General features: G+C 36.8%; 2 protein-coding genes across 5 annotated transcripts in view; one reads left to right on the forward strand and one right to left on the reverse strand.

Moving 5' to 3' along the window:
• The window catches only part of LOC109047947 (forkhead box protein P1-B-like), a 42,160-nt gene extending 25,771 nt beyond the window's left edge, over positions 1-16,389 (forward strand). For 3 of the 4 annotated variants that reach the window (XM_042712856.1, XM_042712858.1, XM_042712855.1), the window contains 14 exons: positions 1,676-1,813; positions 2,385-2,474; positions 2,734-2,860; positions 5,237-5,402; positions 9,195-9,299; positions 10,932-11,019; positions 11,289-11,372; positions 11,458-11,665; positions 12,796-12,872; positions 13,050-13,151; positions 13,226-13,347; positions 13,435-13,498; positions 13,834-13,997; positions 14,810-16,389. In XM_042712856.1, the coding sequence (XP_042568790.1) occupies positions 1,676-1,813; positions 2,385-2,474; positions 2,734-2,860; positions 5,237-5,402; positions 9,195-9,299; positions 10,932-11,019; positions 11,289-11,372; positions 11,458-11,665; positions 12,796-12,872; positions 13,050-13,151; positions 13,226-13,347; positions 13,435-13,498; positions 13,834-13,997; positions 14,810-14,987 (1,713 nt within the window). In that variant the 3' untranslated portion in view covers positions 14,988-16,389. The remainder of the gene's footprint in view (positions 1-1,675; positions 1,814-2,384; positions 2,475-2,733; positions 2,861-5,236; positions 5,403-9,194; positions 9,300-10,931; positions 11,020-11,288; positions 11,373-11,457; positions 11,666-12,795; positions 12,873-13,049; positions 13,152-13,225; positions 13,348-13,434; positions 13,499-13,833; positions 13,998-14,809) is intronic. The other variant, XM_042712857.1, reaches the window with a different exon arrangement.
• Positions 16,390-20,116: 3,727 nt separating this feature from the next.
• The window catches only part of LOC109047946 (tensin-2-like), a 45,994-nt gene continuing 42,573 nt past the window's right edge, over positions 20,117-23,537 (reverse strand). The window contains exons 24-28 of the mRNA XM_042712861.1: positions 23,096-23,173; positions 22,850-23,018; positions 22,646-22,714; positions 21,326-21,355; positions 20,117-21,101 (exon numbers count right to left, since the gene is read on the reverse strand). Coding sequence (XP_042568795.1) covers positions 20,960-21,101; positions 21,326-21,355; positions 22,646-22,714; positions 22,850-23,018; positions 23,096-23,173 — 488 coding nt within the window. The 3' untranslated portion in view covers positions 20,117-20,959. The remainder of the gene's footprint in view (positions 21,102-21,325; positions 21,356-22,645; positions 22,715-22,849; positions 23,019-23,095; positions 23,174-23,537) is intronic.

Genomic DNA, 23,537 nt, shown 5'->3' on the forward strand with positions numbered 1-23,537 from the left:
ACTAAAAGGCCAGTCAAACAGCACTGATTACTTAATCTTAATTATCGTCTGATTTGTGCTGCTAATACTGTCAAAAACGCACAAGGTCTACATATAAAAACAGTTAGTTATGTCTAAAGTGAAAGTAAACTGTTGAGAGAAAAATGTGTGGCTGCCCACATTCATGCTGCGTATCCTTGACGACCGTGTAAAAAATAATATCATGCGCATTGTTGTACCCATAGATGTATACGTAGATTCCCCATTCAATCGCACCAAGCACGTAGACGCGTCCACGATCTAAATAATAGGGAATCTACCTGTTCATATCAATGGCTGCACCTGCATGAATGGTCACGTGACATGCGTTTTAGGTTGTGTAGTGTGAACGGAGATCGTTTCTGAAACGCAGCGGAAATGCCAGTGTAGACGAGGATCGTTTTCAGGTCTGTTAAGAGGAATTATTTTAATATAGACAAATTATTATTAGGCTGGGCTGCTGTACGTTTTTTTTATGACTGCCATATTCGCAAGCAGGCCTATTTTCCAAGCAAATTTGGTGCACGTCTTTATCATGTGTAAAATTACTGAATAACATAGCAGTTCGGGTTTTTTTTTTTTTTTTTTTTTACACCAACAATATACTCTATAGGTGTACTACTTACAGAACTTGGGTGATTTTTCAAACTTGATGTGCTGTTGTGATAGGCCAGTTTCAAATCGCATGTTTGGCACATTGCCTTTGTCTTGTCCTCGTTCAATTTAAAGTGCTCCTACACAGCTGAGGTCCTCAGCATTTTTGTGTTCTCTTCCAGATGAACTGAATCATGACGTTCACTCATGGGCAGTTCATATTCAAGCAAATGAGAACCGTTTCGTGGGGGATGCCAGGGGTGGAGAAAAAAAAAAAAAGAATATTCAAACCTCAAAATTGAAAATCGAATGCCAACCCACAGAGCGAATATTCAATTAATCGAATATTCTGGCCCAGCCCTAGTGTTTTTAACAAACTTCTGTGTAAAAGAGAACTTAGTTTAGTACTCATAAGCTGTGACAGCCGTTTTCTATCCGTGTGCTTTGGATGTGTGCTCTCAGAAAACTGTATATAAGAAGTTTAAACTCATATGGTTTAAAACTCATGATTTCATCATGATAAACATGATAATCAGAACCAAAACAGATGTTTTTAGCAGGTCTGAGCTGTCCTGACGCAGGTCTATTCTGGAAAAGAGGGCGGTGAGCAGCAGCTCATTTGCATCTAATGACACAGGGCTGAAAAATATGCGATTTATCGTGCAGCCCTAGTTATTATTAGTGATAATATTGTCACTAATAACCAAGATTTCTGCGATAATTTTAGTAGCTTTTCACAATTGATTACTTTTTAAGTTTTTAATTTGTAAATGTTTATTTGATTTTGTTAGATCTGCAAGTGCGGTTTACTTAAATTTGTTTATTTATCTTCTACTACAGACTGTTTAATTGGAAAAACTTGAATCATTGTTTTTTTTTAATAAATATTTTAATTATTTTAAAATGTAGTAAAAAGCGTATTAGATTTTGTTATGGTATCATGACAGTCATGAAATTTCACTGATATTAGTATCGGCTACTACATTTTTGCAATTATGACAAGCCTAGTAAACAGCTACTGTATGCGAAATAATGGAGTGGTTGTGTGTGTGTGTGTCTGTAGGTGGCTGTATCAGTGGGGATGATAACTCCTCAGGCCATCACCCTTCAGCAGATGCAGCAGATCCTTCAGCAGCAGGTCCTGAGCCCCCAGCAGCTCCAACTGTTACTGCAGCAACAACAGGCCCTCATGTTACAGCAGGTACATACACGTCAGTGCGGTGCAGCTCTGCATCTGCAGCAACACAACAACAACCAAACAAGTATAATTTAGTGTAGTTGCTTACTAAAAGAGACTCAGGGCTGTGGTCCTCAGCCTATTTACAGGCCCCCTCCTTTTTATATTAACAGAAACTGGGAGTGTTGCTTTATTAAATTAACCATGGTTTATTTTGTAATTCCAGAAGTTTCAGGAACTACTGTCTCACATTATAGCTTTGTGTAATTGTGGTCAACCGGTTTGTTTTGCTCTGCCACATACTGATACCTAGAGAGCAAAGTGGCCAATACAATGCCAATGAAATTAACGAGCAGTTATTTTACAAAATATTTACTTAATCTTATTTGAAAACAGAAAATGTGCCAATGGCAGAATTGACTGCCACTTCTGTTCATCAGCCAAGCATTCTGGTTATTTCTGCTGATGTGGTGATCTCAGAATGCCACAATTTCAGCTTATTTATTGACCTGGTCAAGATATCGGTCTTTCGCTAATGTGTAAAGTACCTTGGATTGATAAGTGACTTTTCTTTTCGGTGTTAATGTTTTCTCAGCAACAGCTTCAGGAGTTCTATAAGAAACAGCAGGAAGAACTCCACCTGCAGATCCTGCAGCAACATCATGCCGGGAAACCCAATAAAGAGGTAAAAGCATCACAGTACATCCTAGAGGACCATCAGAGCAGTTTATTGCAATCTGCGCCAGCTTTCCACTTGACACATTTCTGTCTTTTGTTGGCTTTGTGTGACTGAACTGTGAGTGAGTGAAGACAGCGGCTGTGGTGTCTGCAGCTTTACTCACTTGAGTGAAAACGCCAGCTGTGCGATGATACTACGAGTGAATGAAGACATCAGCATTGACTGTACTGTGAGTGTCAAGTGTCTGTCTCTGTATTTCTAACAGCAGATGATGGCCCAGCAGATGGCTATACAGCAGCAGTTACTCTCCGTTCAACAGCAGCACCTGCTCAACCTGCAGAGACAAGGTCTTTTGTCTGTCCCATCGGCTCTCACTGGTACACTGGCTCAAGGTAAGAACACCTCACTGCCACAAGACATAATATAGCAGTATAAGACCAGTGGAATTGTGCCCCCTTAAAGAATGCATCGTAAGGATACTGGAGGACACCAAGTCACTGTAGTCTTGTTGCTAGTAGGCGTTCCTATTCAGTTGCAGTATTGTGTCAGATTTATGCGGCATTCAGTCCACTCAACTATTGCGTCGTCAATGGTCTCAGTCATTTATCCTGTTGATATGCCAGTTTTCTTTGAAGATGAACACCTTTGGTTAACATTATAAACACTGCAATATAACTTTATTGTGAAGCTGCTTTGAAACTGTGTGTATTGTGAAAGCCAGTATATAAATTGTGAAATATGACTTGAAATATGGCTTTCTAAATACTTAAATGCATCACTGTTTGTACAAAAGTATTGCATAGCTGTTTTCAACATTGAGATTATTAAGAAATGTTTCTTGAGCAGCAAATCAGCATGGTAGAATAATTTCTGAAGGATCATGTGACACTGATGACTGGAGTGATGATGCTGAAAATTTAGCTTTGCCATCACAGAAATAGTTTATTTTTTAAAGTGCCCCATTATGCAATTTTTAAGGTTCCTAATATTGTTTTGGAGTCTCCTACAATAGGTTTACATGCATGCAAGGTCAAAAAAAAAGTTTTACCAAAATATGAATTTAATATAACCTAATTTTTCAATGATTCATTTGAAGCAGTTCTAAGATTCAGTTTCTCTAAAAGTAGAAAGGTAAGGGTCCACTGAACGACATCTCATAGAGCACGTTTAGTCCAGCGAAGCAATAACATTGTAATATGGATGATAATTCCTTTGTTTACGTTTCAGTTCTTCAGGGACAGTATTGTTTGTGTCGGTTATGGAATAACTCACGCTCTAAAAAAAACAGCTACAGGTTTTGTAGCATACAGTGTCACAAACAGTATGAGATGATCCACAAAAAAAATAAGTGAAAGATAGGCGGTAGATTGTTTATTTTTGAATTCTGGTGCTCTCTCGTGATGCGCGCTGTGATGCCCCTGTCATCTGATGGGGGAATAATTTAGCGATCGGCTTTTGCACAAATAAAATTGTCATTTTTTTCTTTTTCAACATTTTTCATGTACGTGTGAGTGTGTTTTGTGGGGAATGTGGCTGTATCTGCATGATTACCATCTGTTTGAGTGCAAATCAGCTCGCTATTACTGTGTAATCACAGCTATTAATGTGAACGCCATCTATATGGATAGAGTGTGATTATTGACTTTATGGCGCTTTTGTATGATTACCATATCTATAACTGGCCATCAGCACATCAGCACGTGATAATTGACTATATGAGCAGAAATCAGTGTAAATGCTGTATTTCTAGCAATCTCAGGATGTACTGTAATTGGCATACATAGTTAATTCTTTTTTATTTTATTTTTATTACTCAAATTATTCTTACTGTATTTTTCTAGTGCTCAGATAGATTCTGTCTATTGTTTTATAATTGAAAAACTATGCAGTGGTATGTTTAATGACTAAAATAGTTTGTAGAACCCTTCAATACATTTGATAAATATTTTTTATATGGGGGGGCGGGGGTTGGACTAGACATAGTATCAGAAAAATAGTTGCAGGAATCTCATTTTTCATGGTATCTTCTTCAGATTTGAAATAGAAACTCATGAGACATGTAACTTTCAACCCATTACTTTTCTAGATTGCTCCAGGACTGATTTCATGTATTTTTATATGAAAAAAAAAAAAATCAGTGTGGTACAATTTTTTCCAAGGCACTTCAGTGTCTATAAATTGTAATCTTTTTGAGCATTATCAACTCTGTATGATGAAAAGTAAAGCCCAAAGGGTCTTCTTTCCAAAGGCACCAAAATGTGTAACACACTGAAGTAAGGAACTGTTGCAATTTTAAGTTAGGTAGGGTACTTTCAGCTGTGAGTCCTATAATGGAGGGTGCTGGCTAACAGGTTAAAAAAAAAGTGTCTCACATGGCTCCGGGGGATGAACAAAGGCCCCCTGTGGCAAATCGATGCATTTTTGTAAGAAAAATAACCATATTTAAAACATAATAATCAGTTTAATCTAGCTTGCACTCACAGTTGTACCCAGAAGCAGTTCTGGGCAGATGATGTATGAGGTCTGCGTTTCACTCACTGAATGCAAATCAATTTCTAACCTTTATATGATGTTTTTTCTCAATTTTTTTTAGGTTGATATTCTGTCTTTGTCCGTTAAAATAAACCTACCATAAAAATTACAGACCCTTCATTTCTTTGTAAGTGGGCAAACTTATAAAATCAGCAGGGGATCAAATAAATATTTCCCCCACTGTAGAGGTCTTATTAGTTTCTAGTGAGCTAATGAAGGCAGTGTCTCACTCACAGGTTTAATCCCTGCTGAGCTTCAGCAGCTGTGGAAAGAGACGGCAGATGCAAGGCAGGAGGAGAAGAGTAGAGGAGACAAATCCCCCTCTCCTCCCAAAACTCAGATGCTCAACCACCACTCCAGCACTAATGGACACCATGTGCACCGGCCCAGCTGGAGAGACAGGTACTTAATCATCATTAAACTTTTTTTTTTAAATTACATTCAAGCATGTGCTGTTTATTTAGATTTAGCCTGAAATCACATGTGTGTTGTTCTTAAGAATACTGTGTTAATATTTGCACTTAATGCTCTCTCGCTCAAAATGTTAAAATTAAGTGCTGAGTGGTGAAAGAACAACAGGAAACTGAAGCACTTTGGTAGCAGGTTAATTAACTCACCAAACACAGATATGTACACAACATAAACATATTACATAAACATATTACAACATGCATCTGCACAAAAAATGCAAATGCACAAGTTAACTTGACAATGCTAGTCAGAATGTAGTTGTTGATGCACTCTTTCCATAACAGCACAGTGAAACACCGGCAACAAAAGTCACAAATAATTTACAACATTCTCTTTCAGTAGTGTTCTCTTTATAATGTTATATTACAGACTAATGCTTTTAAAATATTAAAAATCAATCAAAAAAGACAGCAGACATTTATAATGTTACAAAACAAATAATGCTCTTCTTTTGAACTTTGTTCAAAAATTGATCAGTGTTTCCACAGAAATATTTAGGAGCATGACTGTTTTCAACACTGATTATAAGAAATGTTGGTAACACTTTACAATAAGGTTCATTAGTTAACTACTTTAGTTCACGTGAACTAAGCATGAACAATACTTCTACACCATTTTTTAATCTTAGCTAATGTTAATTTCAACATTTACTAATGCATTATTAAAATCAAAAGTTGTGCTTGTTAACATTAGTTAATGCTCTGTGAATTAACATGAACTAACAATGAATGACTATTTTCATTAACATTTAACAAAGATTAATACATGTTGTAATAAATGTATTGTTTATTGTTTGTTCATGTTAGTTAATACATTAACTAACATTAACTAATGGAACCTTATTCTAAAGTGTTACCAAAATGTTTCTTGAGCAGCAAATCAGCATATTAGAATGATTTCTGCATGACATCTTGTGACACTGAAGACGCATGGTTAATAGCTGCTGAAAATTCAGGTTTGCATCACAAGAATAAATTACATTTAAAGTGTATTAAAATCAAAATATACTTGTCAATATAATATTAGTCTTAAAATGACAAGATTATAATTATTTCTTATTGTATTTATTTTGTAGTATTTGGCAACCAGACAGGTTGTGTGAGGTTGCCTTATACAGTATGTATTGGAAGAAAGCTGTTCACAGGCTGTCAACTTTCACACTGCCACAAAGACAAATGCCTTTTAAAACACCTGACATTTGTCTTTGTGGCAGTGTGAAAGTTGACAGTCTGTCAATGCGTTCCCTGTGGGCCTGTACACACATGAACACACCTCCATCTCCTTGTTTGCTGAGGTCTAAACCTGTTTGTCTGTATGTTTTAGGAATGTGTTTGTCAGAAGCACTTGACTGTTGTCAGTCTTAAAACACTGACTGCGTGAACATTGCCTATATAATGTGTCGCTGCATGTGGACATGCTTGAACTTGTTTCCACAAGTGTGTGAACCCATTACTGGAGAAACTGTGGTTAAGAACCGGCAACCTTCTGGTTGCCCAGCCCTGAGTCTTAACTGCTACACCACACTACCCTGTTAACAGTAAATGCTCAGATTACAGTAGGTGCCATTGTGTCTTAGTGTTGCATTGATGTGGTCTGTATTGTCAGCAAAGCCCTCTTATGAGCCGCCTGTGATTGTTTGCATGATATTGGTAGAGGGTGAGAGCTCAAGGACTGTGTGGTCAGTTTCATGTGTCATGTAAACTCCTGGCCGCCAGAGAGACGCCTGCAACTAAAACCTTAAGTGCAGCCGCTGGCACCAGAGAGCAAATCCTTCACCCTTTTCAGAAGACCTCAACATGCGGGCATTGTCTATCCATCTCTCTTTCTGGTTTACTGAGTGACATGCAAATAAACTCTCCCGCTAATGGAGTGAGGGATGAAATGTAATCAATCCTTTAAAATCTGTCCTGCTCCATCTTTATCCGTGTACTACTGTCATGTTCCCTGCCGAGTGCGCTTTTCCTGAGAGACGAGCGTTTGACATTGGGCTGGGATCTTCAGAGCCACATATGTAAGAACAAACCGGTCATTTGCATGTATTTGTTTTATTGTGTCTGCTTGCTGGCTTATTTGATTGTTCAGTGTGTTACAAGGACGGAAATAACAAAGTCTGTTTTAATTTGTCAAGTGTGAGTCATCTGCCTAGGCTGGGGTTGTGCTCAAGCACTGAAAAAGAAAAGATGCCCGCTGTAGATGCTTTCTCTCTTTGTTTGGTGTTAGGGAAGGAATCCGCTGGCAAAGACACACAGGGCTCTATTAGGCGAGAAAAGGAGAAGGTCATCGGTCAAAGGACACAACCTCGCTTGATCCCAAACAAATAAAGCATTTTTGGCATTTTTTAAAATACAAAACTGAATCACTTTCTCAAACAGTCCACTGTTTGATACAAAATTCTAAACATGTCCGGCTACTTTGTCAGCTGGCTCTGAGGCGAAGAATAGAGCTATATGAAAACATCTGACAAAATGCTGTCTGGGTTACCAAAAAAATAAAAAATAAATAAATGCATAAGAAATACTGTGCTAAAATACGGTTTAAAAATGTGGGGTCAAAATGAATACTTTTATTCTGCAAGGACAGATCAAAAGTGACAGTAAATATATTTATAATGTTACAAAAGATTTCTATTTCAAATAAATGCTGTTCTTTGGGACTCTGTTCATCCTGGAAAGACTTTATCGAGGTTTCCACAAAAATATTAAACAGCACAGCTGTTTTCAGCATTGATAAGAAATCAGGTTATCAGAATGTTTTCTAAAGGATTATGTGACACTGAATACTGGAGTCACAAGGATAAATGGCCATTTCTAAATTACAACTTTTTTGATCATATAAATGCAACCTTGTTGAGCATGAGAGGTTTCTTTTGAAAACATTGCATCTTGCTGACCCCAAAAGGTAGAGAAAAATACTTCAAATTTACAATAAAATAGCAGTAGAACCAATATTATATATATATATATATTTGTCACATTATGGTAATGGTGCTGCATTAATGATGAGAATTTAGGTGGGGCAAATTCTGAGAAAAAAAATGAAATCATTATGCAAACAATCTTAAATGGAGCTTGACATGATCAGTTATCTCAAGATACTGAACACACTGAGAATCATCCATCACAAGATGCATCACAATATCGAAATATTGTATTTGAAACGTGCCAGTCGAGTGGAAAGACACTTGGTGGAAAGCATGAATCTGCAGTATCAGTTTCAGTCTTTCTCGAGCAGTTTGCATCAGCACTTTTTCCATGCCTTACTCTTAAATGCACCTCTGACCACATTGAGAAACTCTGGTTTCAGAAGTTATGCTTTTTTTTTTTTTTTTTTTTTTAATGAACTATAGGAAATTAAATGATTGCAAATACCTAAAATCTTTATTGCCATATTAAAGTATTGATGCAAAATGAAAATTATATTGAAACTTTAATGGTCTAATTTATATTTTTTTCTTTGGATTTTGAAGTGAAAGATGACAAACATGTTCTGGACAGGTTTTGTGAGATGCACAACCTCTTGACATCAGATATCCCAAATATTTGAGATATTGATCAAGAACAAATGAAAATGTGATTTGAGTGGGTCACATGGATGCAACATACTACACAACAGTGGCATTGTCCAGTGCAATCCTTTATTATTAACCTGTAAGAAGTACTTGACAGGTACCCAGAACTCAAAATAAGTTTCAGATTATGTATTTATTGTCTGTTTTTGCTTCAGTTCTCAGGAGAGTCATTCCCAGAGCGCCCATCCTTTATACAGCCACGGCGTATGTAAGTGGCCAGGCTGTGATGCCGTGTACGGAGACTTCCAGTCATTCCTCAAGTAAGTCAAGAGCCCTCATCCTCTGTGTTTTATTATGCTGTTTGTCCTGTTTGCAGATCTGTGAGGAGGAGCCGTATGCAGCTGTAATTTAATTATCATTTCTAAATGTGCCTGCTGCCTTTTTTACAGCTCTTTTTATGTGGTTCTGTCCCTTTTACTCTTGTTTACTTGTTTTATGTTCTGTCCTTATTCACTCCTTCCACTGTCTCTAACCTCCATTTACATGTATATATGTATATTCCACCCATGTCTCTTTTTTTTTCTTTCCGTTTTCTTCTTTCTTTCCCTCCCTCTCTCTCTTCCCTGCGGCGGTGCAGCCGTGGGGCCCCTCAGGGTTGAGCTAAGTTCACTGATAAACAGAGTACCCACGGTGATCCTGGCCATCCCTCCCAAAACAAACAACAGGAGGATGTTTATCTGTGCCCCTTTCACTGACCCTGACCCCTGATCCCAGTCCGAGGCTCCGCCCTGTCTGTTGCCACAACACTGCCTTTGTCCCACAGCTCAGGCACAGTTCCACTATTAAAAACAAGTTCCAAACGATCACTTCACACTGAGATTCACATACTGTACCTGAGAATAAGGTGCTTAGCCTGCATAATAAGCATTCTTCATTCACAAATATTATGATGCTGTAATCATGGAAATTGCCATACTCCAATATTTTCAGAATGTCAAAATAGCAAATTCAATACTGTATTGTCGAGAAGACTATTTCATGTATATATGTACTTATAAACTAGTTACTGGTTGAAGTGTTAAAGAAATTAATTTTTGTTGATATTTTTGTTTGTTAGAGGAGTTGTTTGAGGAAGTTGGTTGGATGAAAGCCTTTTCTTTGAATACAGCACCCTCTATATCTCAATAGTAGTATTGCATCCTGAACATTCATTTTGATTAGTAATGTATGATTTACAAACAGATAATTTTAAATGTACTGTTTTTAAATATTTATTAAAACTCCCATTCACATTGCATGTCTGGGAGTAAAAAGTGAAATAATAATCGTAGCAACATTATGCACTAAAAAGTTTTAAAAGCTTAGAGAGAGTGCATTTTTTAAAAGAAATGAATACTTTTATTCAGCAGTGATGCATTACACTGATCAAAACTGACAGTAATGGCATTTATAACGTTTCAGGAGATCTTTATTTCCAATAAATGCTGTTCTTTCGAACTTTCTATTCAGCAAAAACTCTTGAACAAGAGTTTCAAGGTTTCCACAAAAAATTAAAAAAAATGTTCTACATTGCTAAAAATAAATATTTCACTATTTTTTTTTGTTTAATGTTCTCACTAAAGAACATTAAACAAAAATTTAATAAACACTTTCTTTTTACCAGTTTGAATAATTTGCTCAAATGAATCAAAACTACACAATTGTAATGTATTATTCTCTTGTTTAAAATTGTTGTTTGCAAATCAAACTAGACTTATTTTCTGAGTCAACCTTGGGCAAGACAGCTAATTTATTTAGATACCATATTTCATACAAAGTGGTAATTCAAAGTACAAGAGAGAAAAATAAGACAAATATCTTTTAAAATCAATTTAAGAACGATCAATAAAAAAAAAAATTTTAATGACAGGTCTTGTCCTTATACTGAATGTCTCTATGTGTTTGTTTTTCAGGCATTTGAACAGTGAACATGCTCTGGATGACAAGAGCACAGCGCAGTGCAGAGTTCAGATGCAGGTGGTTCAGCAGCTGGAACTGCAGGTAAAGCTTTACAAACATTCAACACACTTGTTTTTGCTCCAAACTGAACTGGCTCTTGATGTGGTATATTTAATTCTGATTAGACGAAAGAAATGTTTGTTTTCTGTTTTGCATGTAAATGAACATCCTGCTCTAATCTGAGCTCTAATCGTTTTCCTGTTCTGTATGTACTGTATGTAAACATTAAGAAAAACCACGTGAACGCTAGACAACAGAAACTCCAGGTTTATCAGTGGTACATATCTGTTGTGTTTGTGTTTGTCAAACAGCTCGCTAAAGACAAAGAACGCCTTCAGGCCATGATGGCCCACCTCCATGTCAAGTCTACTGAGCCCAAACCTGCCCCTCAGCCAGTATGTCACTTAAACACATTTCTGTAGTTGTGAAGATACACTTAAGATTGCTGGCTAAATATTAAACTTTGTCTGTTGTTGTTAGGTGAATCTGGTGTCCAACTTCACGCTTGCCAAGGCAACCATTCCCAAAACCACTTCCTCTATGAGTCTTTCCCAGAGTGCCACAGCCCCGTCTACACCCCTCACATCACTCCCCCAGATGCCCTCCGTCATCATACCCACCAGCCTGCACAGCATGGGTCCCATCCGCAAACGCTACTCTGACAAATACAACATAGCCATGGACCAAGGTGAGATCCGTGACCTCTGACCCACAGTCAGTGTCAGAGACATCAGTGCAGTCACTGTAGTGCAGTGATCAGGGCTCTGCAGTAAGAATGACCCGAGACCAGTGTGAGAGAAATGTGGCTCAGTGGAACCGTCACCTTTCGAGGCCCTTGCACTTTCTTCAATCCATTATGTAGCATGATTTCAAGTCATAATTAACATTTTCCAAAAAGAGTAAAAATTCGGTACAAAAATGTTGCTGTGTATGCAAAAAAGGATAGGTCCTGCATGACTGTAACGTTTGTTTTAGATTTTAAATATGCACTGAGCACTTTATTTTTTGCACTTTGTTATAATAAAAATAAGATTGCTAGCATCTCGCCATGTAATAATTCAAGTATTGAAATTGTATCTTTTTTTTTTAATACTTTATTTCAACATTCATGCATTGATTATTTCTTTGTAACTGGGTTTATGCTGCCATTTTGCCACATTAAAGTCTGATTAATAACTTTAATATTTTTTTGCATGATATTTTTTTGCATGGACTTAAATTTTATAACTAATAAATATGTCTTTTATATATAAAATCTCCATATATTTTCTCAAAGCCAGTGAAAATATCATTATAGCATATAAAAATCCGAAACTACAGTTGAAACATCTAGATTTTCTTTTCTTCTGTTTTTCTTTTTCTAATGTTTTGTAACGCCTAACTTCTATTGGCTACTATACTATACTATTACTACTATATGGTGCTTTTCCACTGCATGGTACGGCCTGACTCAGTTTGTGTTTCCACTGCACTTTAGTAGACCTCGCTGGCTGTGCTGATTTAATCTAGCGTGTCGAGTGTTGTAAGTTCAGTGACGCGGGTAGTGACGAATCTCTCCAGCAAATCAGTGATCAGCAGGGTTTACACGTCACATTTTGGTATCGGTACGGCTCACTTGGAACCTCGGCCGAGGTGGTACTGAAAAAAGTACAAGGTACTGTGCACAGTGGAAAACACTCCAAAAGCGAGCCGTGGTGTGCTGTACCATGCAGTGGAAAAGCGCTAATAGATTTAAAACCCCATTTCAAATACAAAATTAGAAAATTGCTTTGATACATGAAGTGTAACCGACAGCACCTTTTTTCCTGTGTCCCATAGATATTGTGCAGAATAAGGAGTTCTACCTGAGTGCTGAGGTCAGGCCTCCATTTACATATGCAGCTTTGATCAGGCAGGTAAGAAACTATCACCTAGGTCTGCACCATCATTTCTGATGAGATGGCCATCATCCAGGCTGTCTGAACAAACTGGAGATGAATTTTAGTTAAACCTTTACTTTTATCTTTCATCAGTTGTCATATTAGAGACACGTGTTGATCTTAAACAATTGTGTTCCCTTTTTTAATTGATAGGCCATTTTGGAGTCTCCTGAAAAGCAGCTAACACTAAATGAAATCTACAACTGGTTCACTCGAACATTTGCGTATTTCAGACGCAATGCAGCAACGTGGAAGGTACCTGAAAAGAAACGGTCTTGAATGGTTTCCTCTGCCTTGGATATGTTTGTTAATTTATTCTGTGATCTCAGAATGCAGTTCGCCACAACCAAAAACAACACAAAAATATCCAACAATTCCATAAATTAAATTTTACCGTTTGGACTGTGGACGAGCTGGAGTTTCAGAAAAGAAGGCCGCAAAAGATCACTGGGTATGCACTGGGTTTGCAAATCTCGTTGCAAAGTTTTCATTCTACTGAGGTCATTGTTGCTAATGATGCTGATGTCTGTTTCTTCAGATCACCTCTGGTGAAGAACATCCAGTCCGGTCTGGGTCAGAGTCCTTCCCTGTCTGCTCTGCAGGTATGGATTCATTCATACATACACTACTGTTAAATAGTTTAGGGTCGGTAAGATTTTTTAAAATATATTATAAAATGTCATTTATTCCTGTGAGGCTTTATCATTAATGTTGAAAATATTTGTGCTGCTTAAAATGTTTGTGGAAACTCTGATACTTTTTCCCAGGATTCTTAAATAGAAGGTTCAGAGGAACAGTATTTATTTGAAATAGAAATCTCTTTTCTCTCACTTTAATTTAATGCATCCATTCTCCATACTTCGGAATTGTAGTGTATTTAACTTGTTTGTAATGTCAGTGTTATTTTCCATGGCCTTAAAACATTGCTTCTCCTCAGGCAGCGATGGTGGACAGCAGTCTGCCCCTATATGGCTCAGCGTCCATGGGAGCGTCCACTCTGAAGGCTTTGGCCAGTGCACTGCATGAGGACATGAGTTCTCACGATCATGACGAAGGCTCCCACAGCGACTCCAGCCTGGAGCTCTCTCCTGTGCACACACTGTGAGTCCACTCTCCCGCCTGTCTGATACTAACACTGAGAACATCTAATCAGTCACTGACTGGCTTATTCAAAGATTAAAAAAGGCAATTTAGTTATTTTGAGTAGGGTAAGATGAGGGTAGATTCCCCCTTTAACTCTTTACCCACCATTGATAGAATTTTCTGGCATTCCCTGTTTTCACTGTTATACAGTAGGGGGCGCTATTACACATCTTCTGAGAGAGGACAGAATCTCCTGATTAAAATACAGAAAGAAAGCAAAGCAGCAGCAGAAACAAGTGATGGCATATGTAAAATAACACGATTATTAAACATTAAACAGCATATAAATCAAAACTGCCTAACGTTACCGAATGAAGTGACGAACCAGGAAGTGGTTCGGGACTGTGCAAGTTTTCGGGATGTTGATCTACTCCATCTATGTTTTGATCACCATTTTGAATTCAGACGTATATTTTGACAAAAACATGATTTTCTCAGCTTTTTATTCAGAAATGTTAAGCAGCAGGCTCTGTTCTTTCTTTTGACGAAATATTTGTAGGCCATGAAAGTTTTGTAAAAATGATCAAAAATGCTGGAAGTGGCTGACAGCTTAAAAAAAAAAAACTTGCAGGGGAAAGAGTTAAGAACAACGTGCATTTACGTTTAGAATATGCAGTTGAGTGACGCATTAGTGGGTGATTAGAATGATGCATTAGCCAGTGTGTTATGCAAATGTGTGTATGTCATGATAGCAACAAGTGTTAGCAACATGATAGCAGCCTCTGGTTTTCAGTTTGGTCCTGGTTGATGTGAGCGGTCTGTGTTCCCAGGCATCAGTCTCAAATTAAAGAGGAGCAGATGGAGGCCGAAGACTACAATGGCTCCATGTCTCCAGAGACAGAAGACCAGCACAGTCCAGACACCAACCACAACAAGAAGTACACGGAGGAGCACGACTCTGCCTGCCAGCCGGGATTCTCCTCGTCACCTCACTCACTCCACTGCTGAGATCCTCACCCATCCATCAGCCCTCCTTCATCTGACCAGTGCACCATCAAACTCTGAGAATCCTGACGCAGAAAACTTACAGCTGCAACTTTTCCCTTTGGGAACAACCGTTTATTTATTGTTTCGATATACCTGTTTCTGTTGTATGCAATGGTTTGACCTCACTGGTACTAAAGAGCTCCTCTGTGTTTAAAAAAGTCGCCCATCCGCTTGCAGAGGACATAAGAGGGCGCTGTAGGCTGCACATCATCTTTGGTTTTTATATTAAACACTACGGCACCTGAACTCAAATCAGCCACTTACCTGAAAGGGAAGATGGTTTCCCTGTCAACTGAGAAAGATTCATGCCTATGAATTTTTAAGCTGTCTATGATGAGATATATTTAGCTTTCCGCAAAATCTGTTCAGTGCAGCTGTGAATGCTGAATGAAAAGCTCTTTATTGTAAATGCAAGTTTGAATCACCTCTGCCTCAAATACTGTAGGGTTAGTCACCATCGGGGCGTCGCTTAAGTTCACGGGGAGCTGACAATATTTTGATGGGCTGCCCAGTGAGGCTGTAACATAGAGGTCCTGACGACGGCCCCGGTTGCCGTGACGGTAACGTGTGGCCTTAAATTTTGGGCTGCTTATTGGTAGAATGGAAAAATGAAATTGTGAATGTCTATCTTTTTTACCTCTGTTTTTTCAAGATAAAAACAAAACCAAAGGGGAACATTTTATAACCAGCACTTGATGATGAATGTTTTTTTCAATCGTAGTTTTTGATTTGTTTTTCACTTAGTGTGTACAGAAGGTTACTGTATTTTCATTATCCAAAACATGTACGCAAACAAAAGTCCCAATCATCTGATTACAAGTAAAGCTGAACCAAACATTTTCTTCCATATTTGAGTTGTGAATTTTATATATATATATATATATATATATATATATATTATATATATATATATATATATATATATATATATATATATATATATATATATATATACTTTTTTCTATTTTTTTTTCCTTGGTAGAAAGAATCAACAGTTACCAAAGATTATCAAAGATTTTTTTTTAATGTTGTGTACCGTTTACATTGTCCCTTTTGATATGGTCAAGACTAAGAAGTCTTCACTTGAATGGATTCGATAAGTATAGGATGCGTTTAATGTCACACTCCTGACATTTTGAGCATTTTGTTACTCTAATCATTTGATCTGACAACTCGTTATTGTACCACAGAGAAAAGCGTAAATGACAAGGAAATAATGCATAATTTTTGACTGAATAACTTGTTACACATGTCCAAAAGAAGTAGATGACATCTATTTCAAATCAACTTTGTAAGTTTGTTCAATACATCTGAATAAATGGCCTTATGATTAATAAATTCTTGTATAAAAATGTGAAAAAAATTATATGGTGTCAGTTTTTTCCATTATAAATAATTTTAAATATCTAAATTTACAAAGTATAAGTATTTTCATTTATACAAAAATATAAATATATTAATTAGAGTTTATGAACAGTGCGTTAAATGCATTACAAAAGGGGACAAAATGTTAAACATTAACTGAGAAAGCTGTATGAAAATGTATGTAAACAACACAAAAATGTGTGTATATATGAATAGTATAGTACGTTGGAATTGAAATAATTCGCATCATGAATTCAGATTTGGTACCATGACTTTACATTTATTATATTTTTCACTTGTGCATACACTGAAAAAATTACATATGGTAATAATAATAAAAAAAAAACTTATCAAAATCCTTCCATGTAGTCTTTTTATTTACTTTCAAAGTCAGCTGCATGTGTGAAAATATATTACTACATAAAAAGATCAATAAGAAAATACAGAATCCAATATATTAGAGTTGTCATAGACGCGTCTTACTATCTGTCAAAAACAGCTGATACAGGCTAGTAAAAATAAATGGCACAGCTTAAAGTAACTGATTGAGTACATGGCCACATGTCTTTGGTTATAAACAGCTTCAGGAGATCATTATGCAAAGAATGAACGCAGAAACGTCCACCTGTCCAATCAGTTTAAAGTCTGGTTACATTCCAATATAATGTTTTGCTACACGGTATGGTAGGCAATGATACAGCATGATGCGTGACGGTCAGTTGACAAAGCTATCGTTCATATATGATGTCTTGTGCTAATGTGGATGATTATGTACCACAGTCTGCCTTATTTTATATTCTGTTTACAAACAGTGCATGAAATACACAACAAAAGGGGACAAACTAAAGTTCCTTCCTACTCTAAAGGTAACCAAATTCTCTCTGGGTAATAATCACATGACCATCAGCCTTCCATTATGACATCATACTACATGACATTTACATCTGGAACTCCAGCAGAGCACAACAGCTGCTCAGCATCATGACTACACCACGTCTGGTCCTCCATCCGTCTCTCCCCATCTCAAACGCTCCCTAACTTTCCCTATCATTCGCAGACACCGGGCCAGATTCAGAAACTATGGAAGCTTGTTTCCACCAGAGGATTTTAAAAAAAAAAAAAAAAGGGGTAATTGTGAGTTTTTCAATTTGGACTTTTTCTCACAGTTCTGAGAAATAGTTAGAGCTGCAAGAAATGTGAGACAAAAACAGAATCACAAGGGGGAAAAAAAGGAAGAAGTGCAAGATATAAACAGAATTATGAGAAGTCAGAATTCTGTTAACATCTCACAATTGTTTTTTTTTTTTTCCTTTTCTCTGAGCTGCTAGATATGAACTCAAAATTGTGAAAAAATGTCAGAATTGTGAGAAGTCACAATAACATTTATTTATAATTTTTTTTTTTTTTACTGTGTTACTCAATCTGTGCTGAAATAAGTTCCAATAGAAACAATGGCACCTCCTTTCTAGTTAAAAGGACAAAAAAAAAGAAAAAAAAAATACAAATTTGAAATTTGGCTTTTGAATAAAATAAACATTTTCGACCATAATTTAGTGTATGTCAAAACCCTAAAACCAAACTGACATCACTATTTATAAACTGATGATTGTCATACTGCAGAGACTGTTCTCTGTGCAATTTGTAAGTTTGAGTGCATTTAACAGATTTATTTTATTCAGGGGTCAATAACAGTGCTTCTGCTCTGCTGCCAGAGATATTTAACAATCTTCATTTACAAGTCATTTACAATCCCATGAACACCAAAACAGCTCTAAAAAGGCAAAACCAACACAACAGACTGCTGGCTTTAGTTTGGTTACATTCTGTATATTTTGGTTTTAATGTGTTTTGGCATCATGTTAGTCAACAGTAAAGCCGTTGTCTTTGCCGAACAGTCTTATGTTTTATGAAACCCCTTAAACTTGACAGAAGGTGCAACTTTACAGTCCTTGTGATGTGTGGCAGTGTATGTGAAGATAAAGCATCCTCCTCGTCCCCAGGCTCTAGCGTTTCTGTGGTGCCAGCATTACTTTTGTTAATGAAGTTGACGATGGCAGTCGCGGGCTGTTCGGGATCCAGCTCTGCAAAAAGATGGCACACATTTTCCGCCACACTGCCGTGCTTCTTGGCAACAAAACCAAATACTCTGAGAGGAGACAAAGAGAGTACGAGAATGAGCGACTGCGGATAAAATATCAGTCAGACTTGCAATCCAAATAAGAGCGCAAAGATTTTTTTTTAATGTTGTGTACCGTTTACATTGTCCCTTTTGATATGGTCAAGACTAAGAAGTCTTCACTTGAATGGATTCGATAAGTATAGGATGCGTTTAATGTCACACTCCTGGACATTTTGAGCATTTTGTTACTCTAATCATTTGATCTGGACAACTCGTTATTGTACCACAGAGAAAAGCGTAAATGACAAGGAAATAATGCATAATTTTTGACTGAATAACTTGTTACACATGTCCAAAAGAAGTAGATGACATCTATTTCAAATCAACTTTGTCAGTTTGTTCAATACATCTGAATAAATGGCCTTATGATTAATAAATTCTTGTATAAAAATGTGAAAAAAATTATATGGTGTCAGTTTTTTCCATTATAAATAATTTTAAATATCTAAATTTACAAAGTATAAGTATTTTCATTTATACAAATATAAATATATTAATTAGAGTTTATGAACAGTGCGTTAAATGCATTACAAAAGGGGACAAAATGTTAAACATTAACTGAGAAAGCTGTATGAAAATGTATGTAAACAACACAAAAATGTGTGTATATATGAATAGTATAGTACGTTGGAATTGAAATAATTCGCATCATGAATTCAGATTTGGTACCATGACTTTACATTTATTATATTTTTCACTTGTGCATACACTGAAAAAATTACATATGGTAATAATAATAAAAAAAAAACTTATCAAAATCCTTCCATGTAGTCTTTTTATTTACTTTCAAAAGTCAGCTGCATGTGTGAGAATATATTACTACATAAAAAGATCAATAAGAAAATACAGAATCCAATATATTAGAGTTGTCATAGACGCGTCTTACTATCTGTCAAAAACAGCTGATACAGGCTAGTAAAATAAATGGCACAGCTTAAAGTAACTGATTGAGTACATGGCCACATGTCTTTGGTTATAAACAGCTTCAGGAGATCATTATGCAAAGAATGAACGCAGAAACGTCCACCTGTCCAATCAGTTTAAAGTCTTGTTACATTCCAATATAATGTTTTTGCTACACGGTATGGTAGGCAATGATACAGCATGATGCGTGACGGTCAGTTGACAAAGCTATCGTTCATATATGATGTCTTGTGCTAATGTGGATGATTATGTACCACAGTCTGCCTTATTTTATATTCTGTTTACAAACAGTGCATGAAATACACAACAAAAGGGGACAAACTAAAGTTCCTTCCTACTCTAAAGGTAACCAAATTCTCTCTGGGTAATAATCACATGACCATCAGCCTTCCATTATGACATCATACTACATGACATTTACATCTGGAACTCCAGCAGAGCACAACAGCTGCTCAGCATCATGACTACACCACGTCTGGTCCTCCATCCGTCTCTCCATCTCAAACGCTCCCTAACTTTCCCTATCATTCGCAGACACCGGGCCAGATTCAGAAACTATGGAAGCTTGTTTCCACCAGAGGATTTAAAAAAAAAAAAAAAAAGGTAATTGTGAGTTTTTCAATTTGGACTTTTTCTCACAGTTCTGAGAAATAGTTAGAGCTGCAAGAAATGTGAGACAAAAACAGAATCACAAGGGGGAAAAAAAGGAAGAAGTGCAAGATATAAACAGAATTATGAGAAGTCAGAATTCTGTTAACATCTCACAATTGTTTTTTTTTTCCTTTCTCTGAGCTGCTAGATATGAACTCAAAATTGTGAGAAAAATGTCAGAATTGTGAGATAAAAAGTCACAATAACATTTATTTATAATTTTTTTTTTTTTTACTGTGGCTGAAATAAGTTCCAATAGAAACAATGGCACCTCCTTTCTAGTTAAAAGGACCAAAAAAAAGAAAAAAAAAAAAATACAAATTTGAAATTTGGCTTTTGAATAAAATAAACATTTTCGACCATAATTTAGTGTATGTCAAAACCCTAAAACCAAACTGACATCACTATTTATAAACTGATGATTGTCATACTGCAGAGACTGTTCTCTGTGCAATTTGTAAGTTTGAGTGCATTTAACAGATTTATTTTATTCAGGGGTCAATAACAGTGCTTCTGCTCTGCTGCCAGAGATATTTAACAATCTTCATTTACAAGTCATTTACAATCCCATGAACACCAAACAGCTCTAAAAAGGCAAAACCAACACAACAGACTGCTGGCTTTAGTTTGGTTACATTCTGTATATTTTGGTTTTAATGTGTTTTGGCATCATGTTAGTCAACAGTAAAGCCGTTGTCTTTGCCGAACAGTCTTATGTTATGAAACCCTTAAACTTGACAGAAGGTGCAACTTTACAGTCTTGTGATGTGTGGCAGTGTATGTGAAGATAAAGCATCCTCCTCGTCCCCAGGCTCTAGCGTTTCTGTGGTGCCAGCATTACTTTGTTAATGAAGTTGACGATGGCAGTCGCGGGCTGTTCGGGATCCAGCTCTGCAAAAAGATGGCACACATTTTCCGCCACACTGCCGTGCTTCTTGGCAACAAAACCAAATACTCTGAGAGGAGACAAGAGAGATACGAGAATGAGCGACTGCGGATAAAATATCAGTCAGACTTGCAATCCAAATAAGGAGCGAACGGACAGACAGGAGGATCAGTACTATGGTAATATAAGAGTTAATTAACATGCGCATAAGCACCTAATCAGTTTCCTATCAGGAGCAACACAGGAAACAAGTCTGGACAGTCCAGACAAAACACACATATCACTTAGACTTACTTAGAGGTCGTGCTGTCTGAGTTAGTCCACCTACGGCAGCAAGAGGGAGACAGAGACAAGACTGAGGAACAGACTCTCTCTCTCTCTCACACACACACACACACACACACACACACACACACACACACACACACACACACGGGACACTGCAGCCACACACGAACATGCTCTCAATCTGAGGACAAACACATGCTCTACACCAGTATTGTGCATATTTATTGTAATCTTGTGGTTGTAACATATTTGTGCTGCACGTGAATTCCGTTCTGATACATTTCCAATTGCAATGATGCGTCAAATCGAGCTTGTGTGGCTAGAAGTATTTGCATTCACATACTTGTGTAGAGTATGCTGTGGATGTAACACACACATTGCTTTGGGGCTTCATTTTGGAGCTCTGTCAAATCACATTTTGTACCTTGTTTTTAAAGGAATAGTTAACCCATAAATGACAAGTTTGTGTAATGAATCCATAATTAAAACAGAACAACTTCAAACCATTGCTTCTGGCTAAAATATGAGTACTCAATCTATAATATTGGCCTAAGGGTGAGTATTTTCAGCAAATTTAAATTTTTGGGTTAACTATTCCTTTAAGTTTGCCCATAGGCTCATGCAAATGAAGTTTGGCTCATGCAAATGAAAAATGCTCTTTTTCTGTAACTTCTGGTTTAATGTTATTACCTCAAATTCTTTAGATGCAAGACTGGTTGCTGTGTGGCATGAAAGAGCATTTACAAAATTTTACAGGGTTCAAAGTGATGGTTTAAGAAAAGACAAGTGTTTTGGTGAACAGGGTGGGTTTGCATTTCAAACAAAGCCCCAAAGCCTGTGTTGTACATACAGGTGAAAATATACACACATAAATGAGTAAAAAAAAAATGTATGCACATACTGCACACACAGACAGAGCAGCCCACACAGAGTCATGCACTACCTGATTAGATTTCAGTGCTACTATGTATATATATATATATAACAAACAAAACTTCATCTAAAACAAAACGAAATAAAAACAAAAAACAAAACAAAAACAAAATCCTCCTATATCCACATTTTCCTTTGTATATTTGCATTAAGCTTAATGGTTTGTAATTTTTTTGTTTGTGGAATGCACTGCACACTTTAAATATTGTTGTAAGATGTGCCAATATTGTTGTAACAAGTGCGTGGACGGTCATGGGTAGATCAACAACAGTCACACAGATTGTAATATAACAATGTTATAACAAAATAACCATGTTTTAGAGTAGATATTTAAGCCACTCTTGTACACCAGTCCTTATGCTCCAGTTCGCATTTTTGCCCCCACTATCTCACCTCTTGTCTTGTGGGTCCACACTGCTGAAAGTCACGCTGTTGATTGGATAATGTCTCCTGAAAAACACCCTGAAAACCCAAACCTCTCATAGTCAAACTCAATGTGACAGTAACAGTCTGTCCTTACATTTCTATTGCTCAGAGAAAACTGAAAAATAATATAATTATACTTTCAAAGGCAAAAAGTGGGATGAGTGGGCGTACCTGCGCTGACTGTCTGTCAGTGTAATGCCCTGGGCAGACACCTTAAAGTGAACCACTGTCGCAGAGGGCCGAGGGCTGCGTGACATTGTGGCTACTGTGGCCTTAGTGATAGCTTGGGGTCCCGTGAGAGACTCGGTCTCAACTGAGTTCAGGTACAGCACATTGCAGGCTGAGGAGAGACTCAGAGGTTATCGACGTTACAGTAAGACGTAACACATGAGGACAGATGTGCTGGTTCACACTCACCTGCTCCCTGTTTCAGAAGGTCTGCAGCTGTGCTCATGTTACTCACAGGCTGAACCTCCACGAATTCACCTATTGGGTCTGAGAGTGTGACATCATGATTTATAGACCAGTCTCTGAGATTCAAACACTGGCAGTTGCTTAAATACAAATCTTGTGATCATATCTGTTTGCACTACAGTAAAAGTTTTTTTTTTTTTTTTTTTTTGAAAGAAGTCTCTTAAACTCAACAATGCTGCATTATTTGATCCAAAATACAGTAAAACAATAATATTGTGAAATATTATTATAAATTATAATTTAAATAATAAATAATATATATTATATTAAATAATACATAAATAATTTAAATAATCATTATTTTCTATTTTATTATATTTTAAAATGAAATTTATTCAGCATCATTACTCCAGTTTTCAGTGTCACATGATCCTTTAGAAACCAT

Source organism: Cyprinus carpio, chromosome A23, assembly GCF_018340385.1.
Source record: "Cyprinus carpio isolate SPL01 chromosome A23, ASM1834038v1, whole genome shotgun sequence".
Classification (NCBI taxonomy): Eukaryota; Metazoa; Chordata; class Actinopteri; order Cypriniformes; family Cyprinidae; genus Cyprinus; species Cyprinus carpio.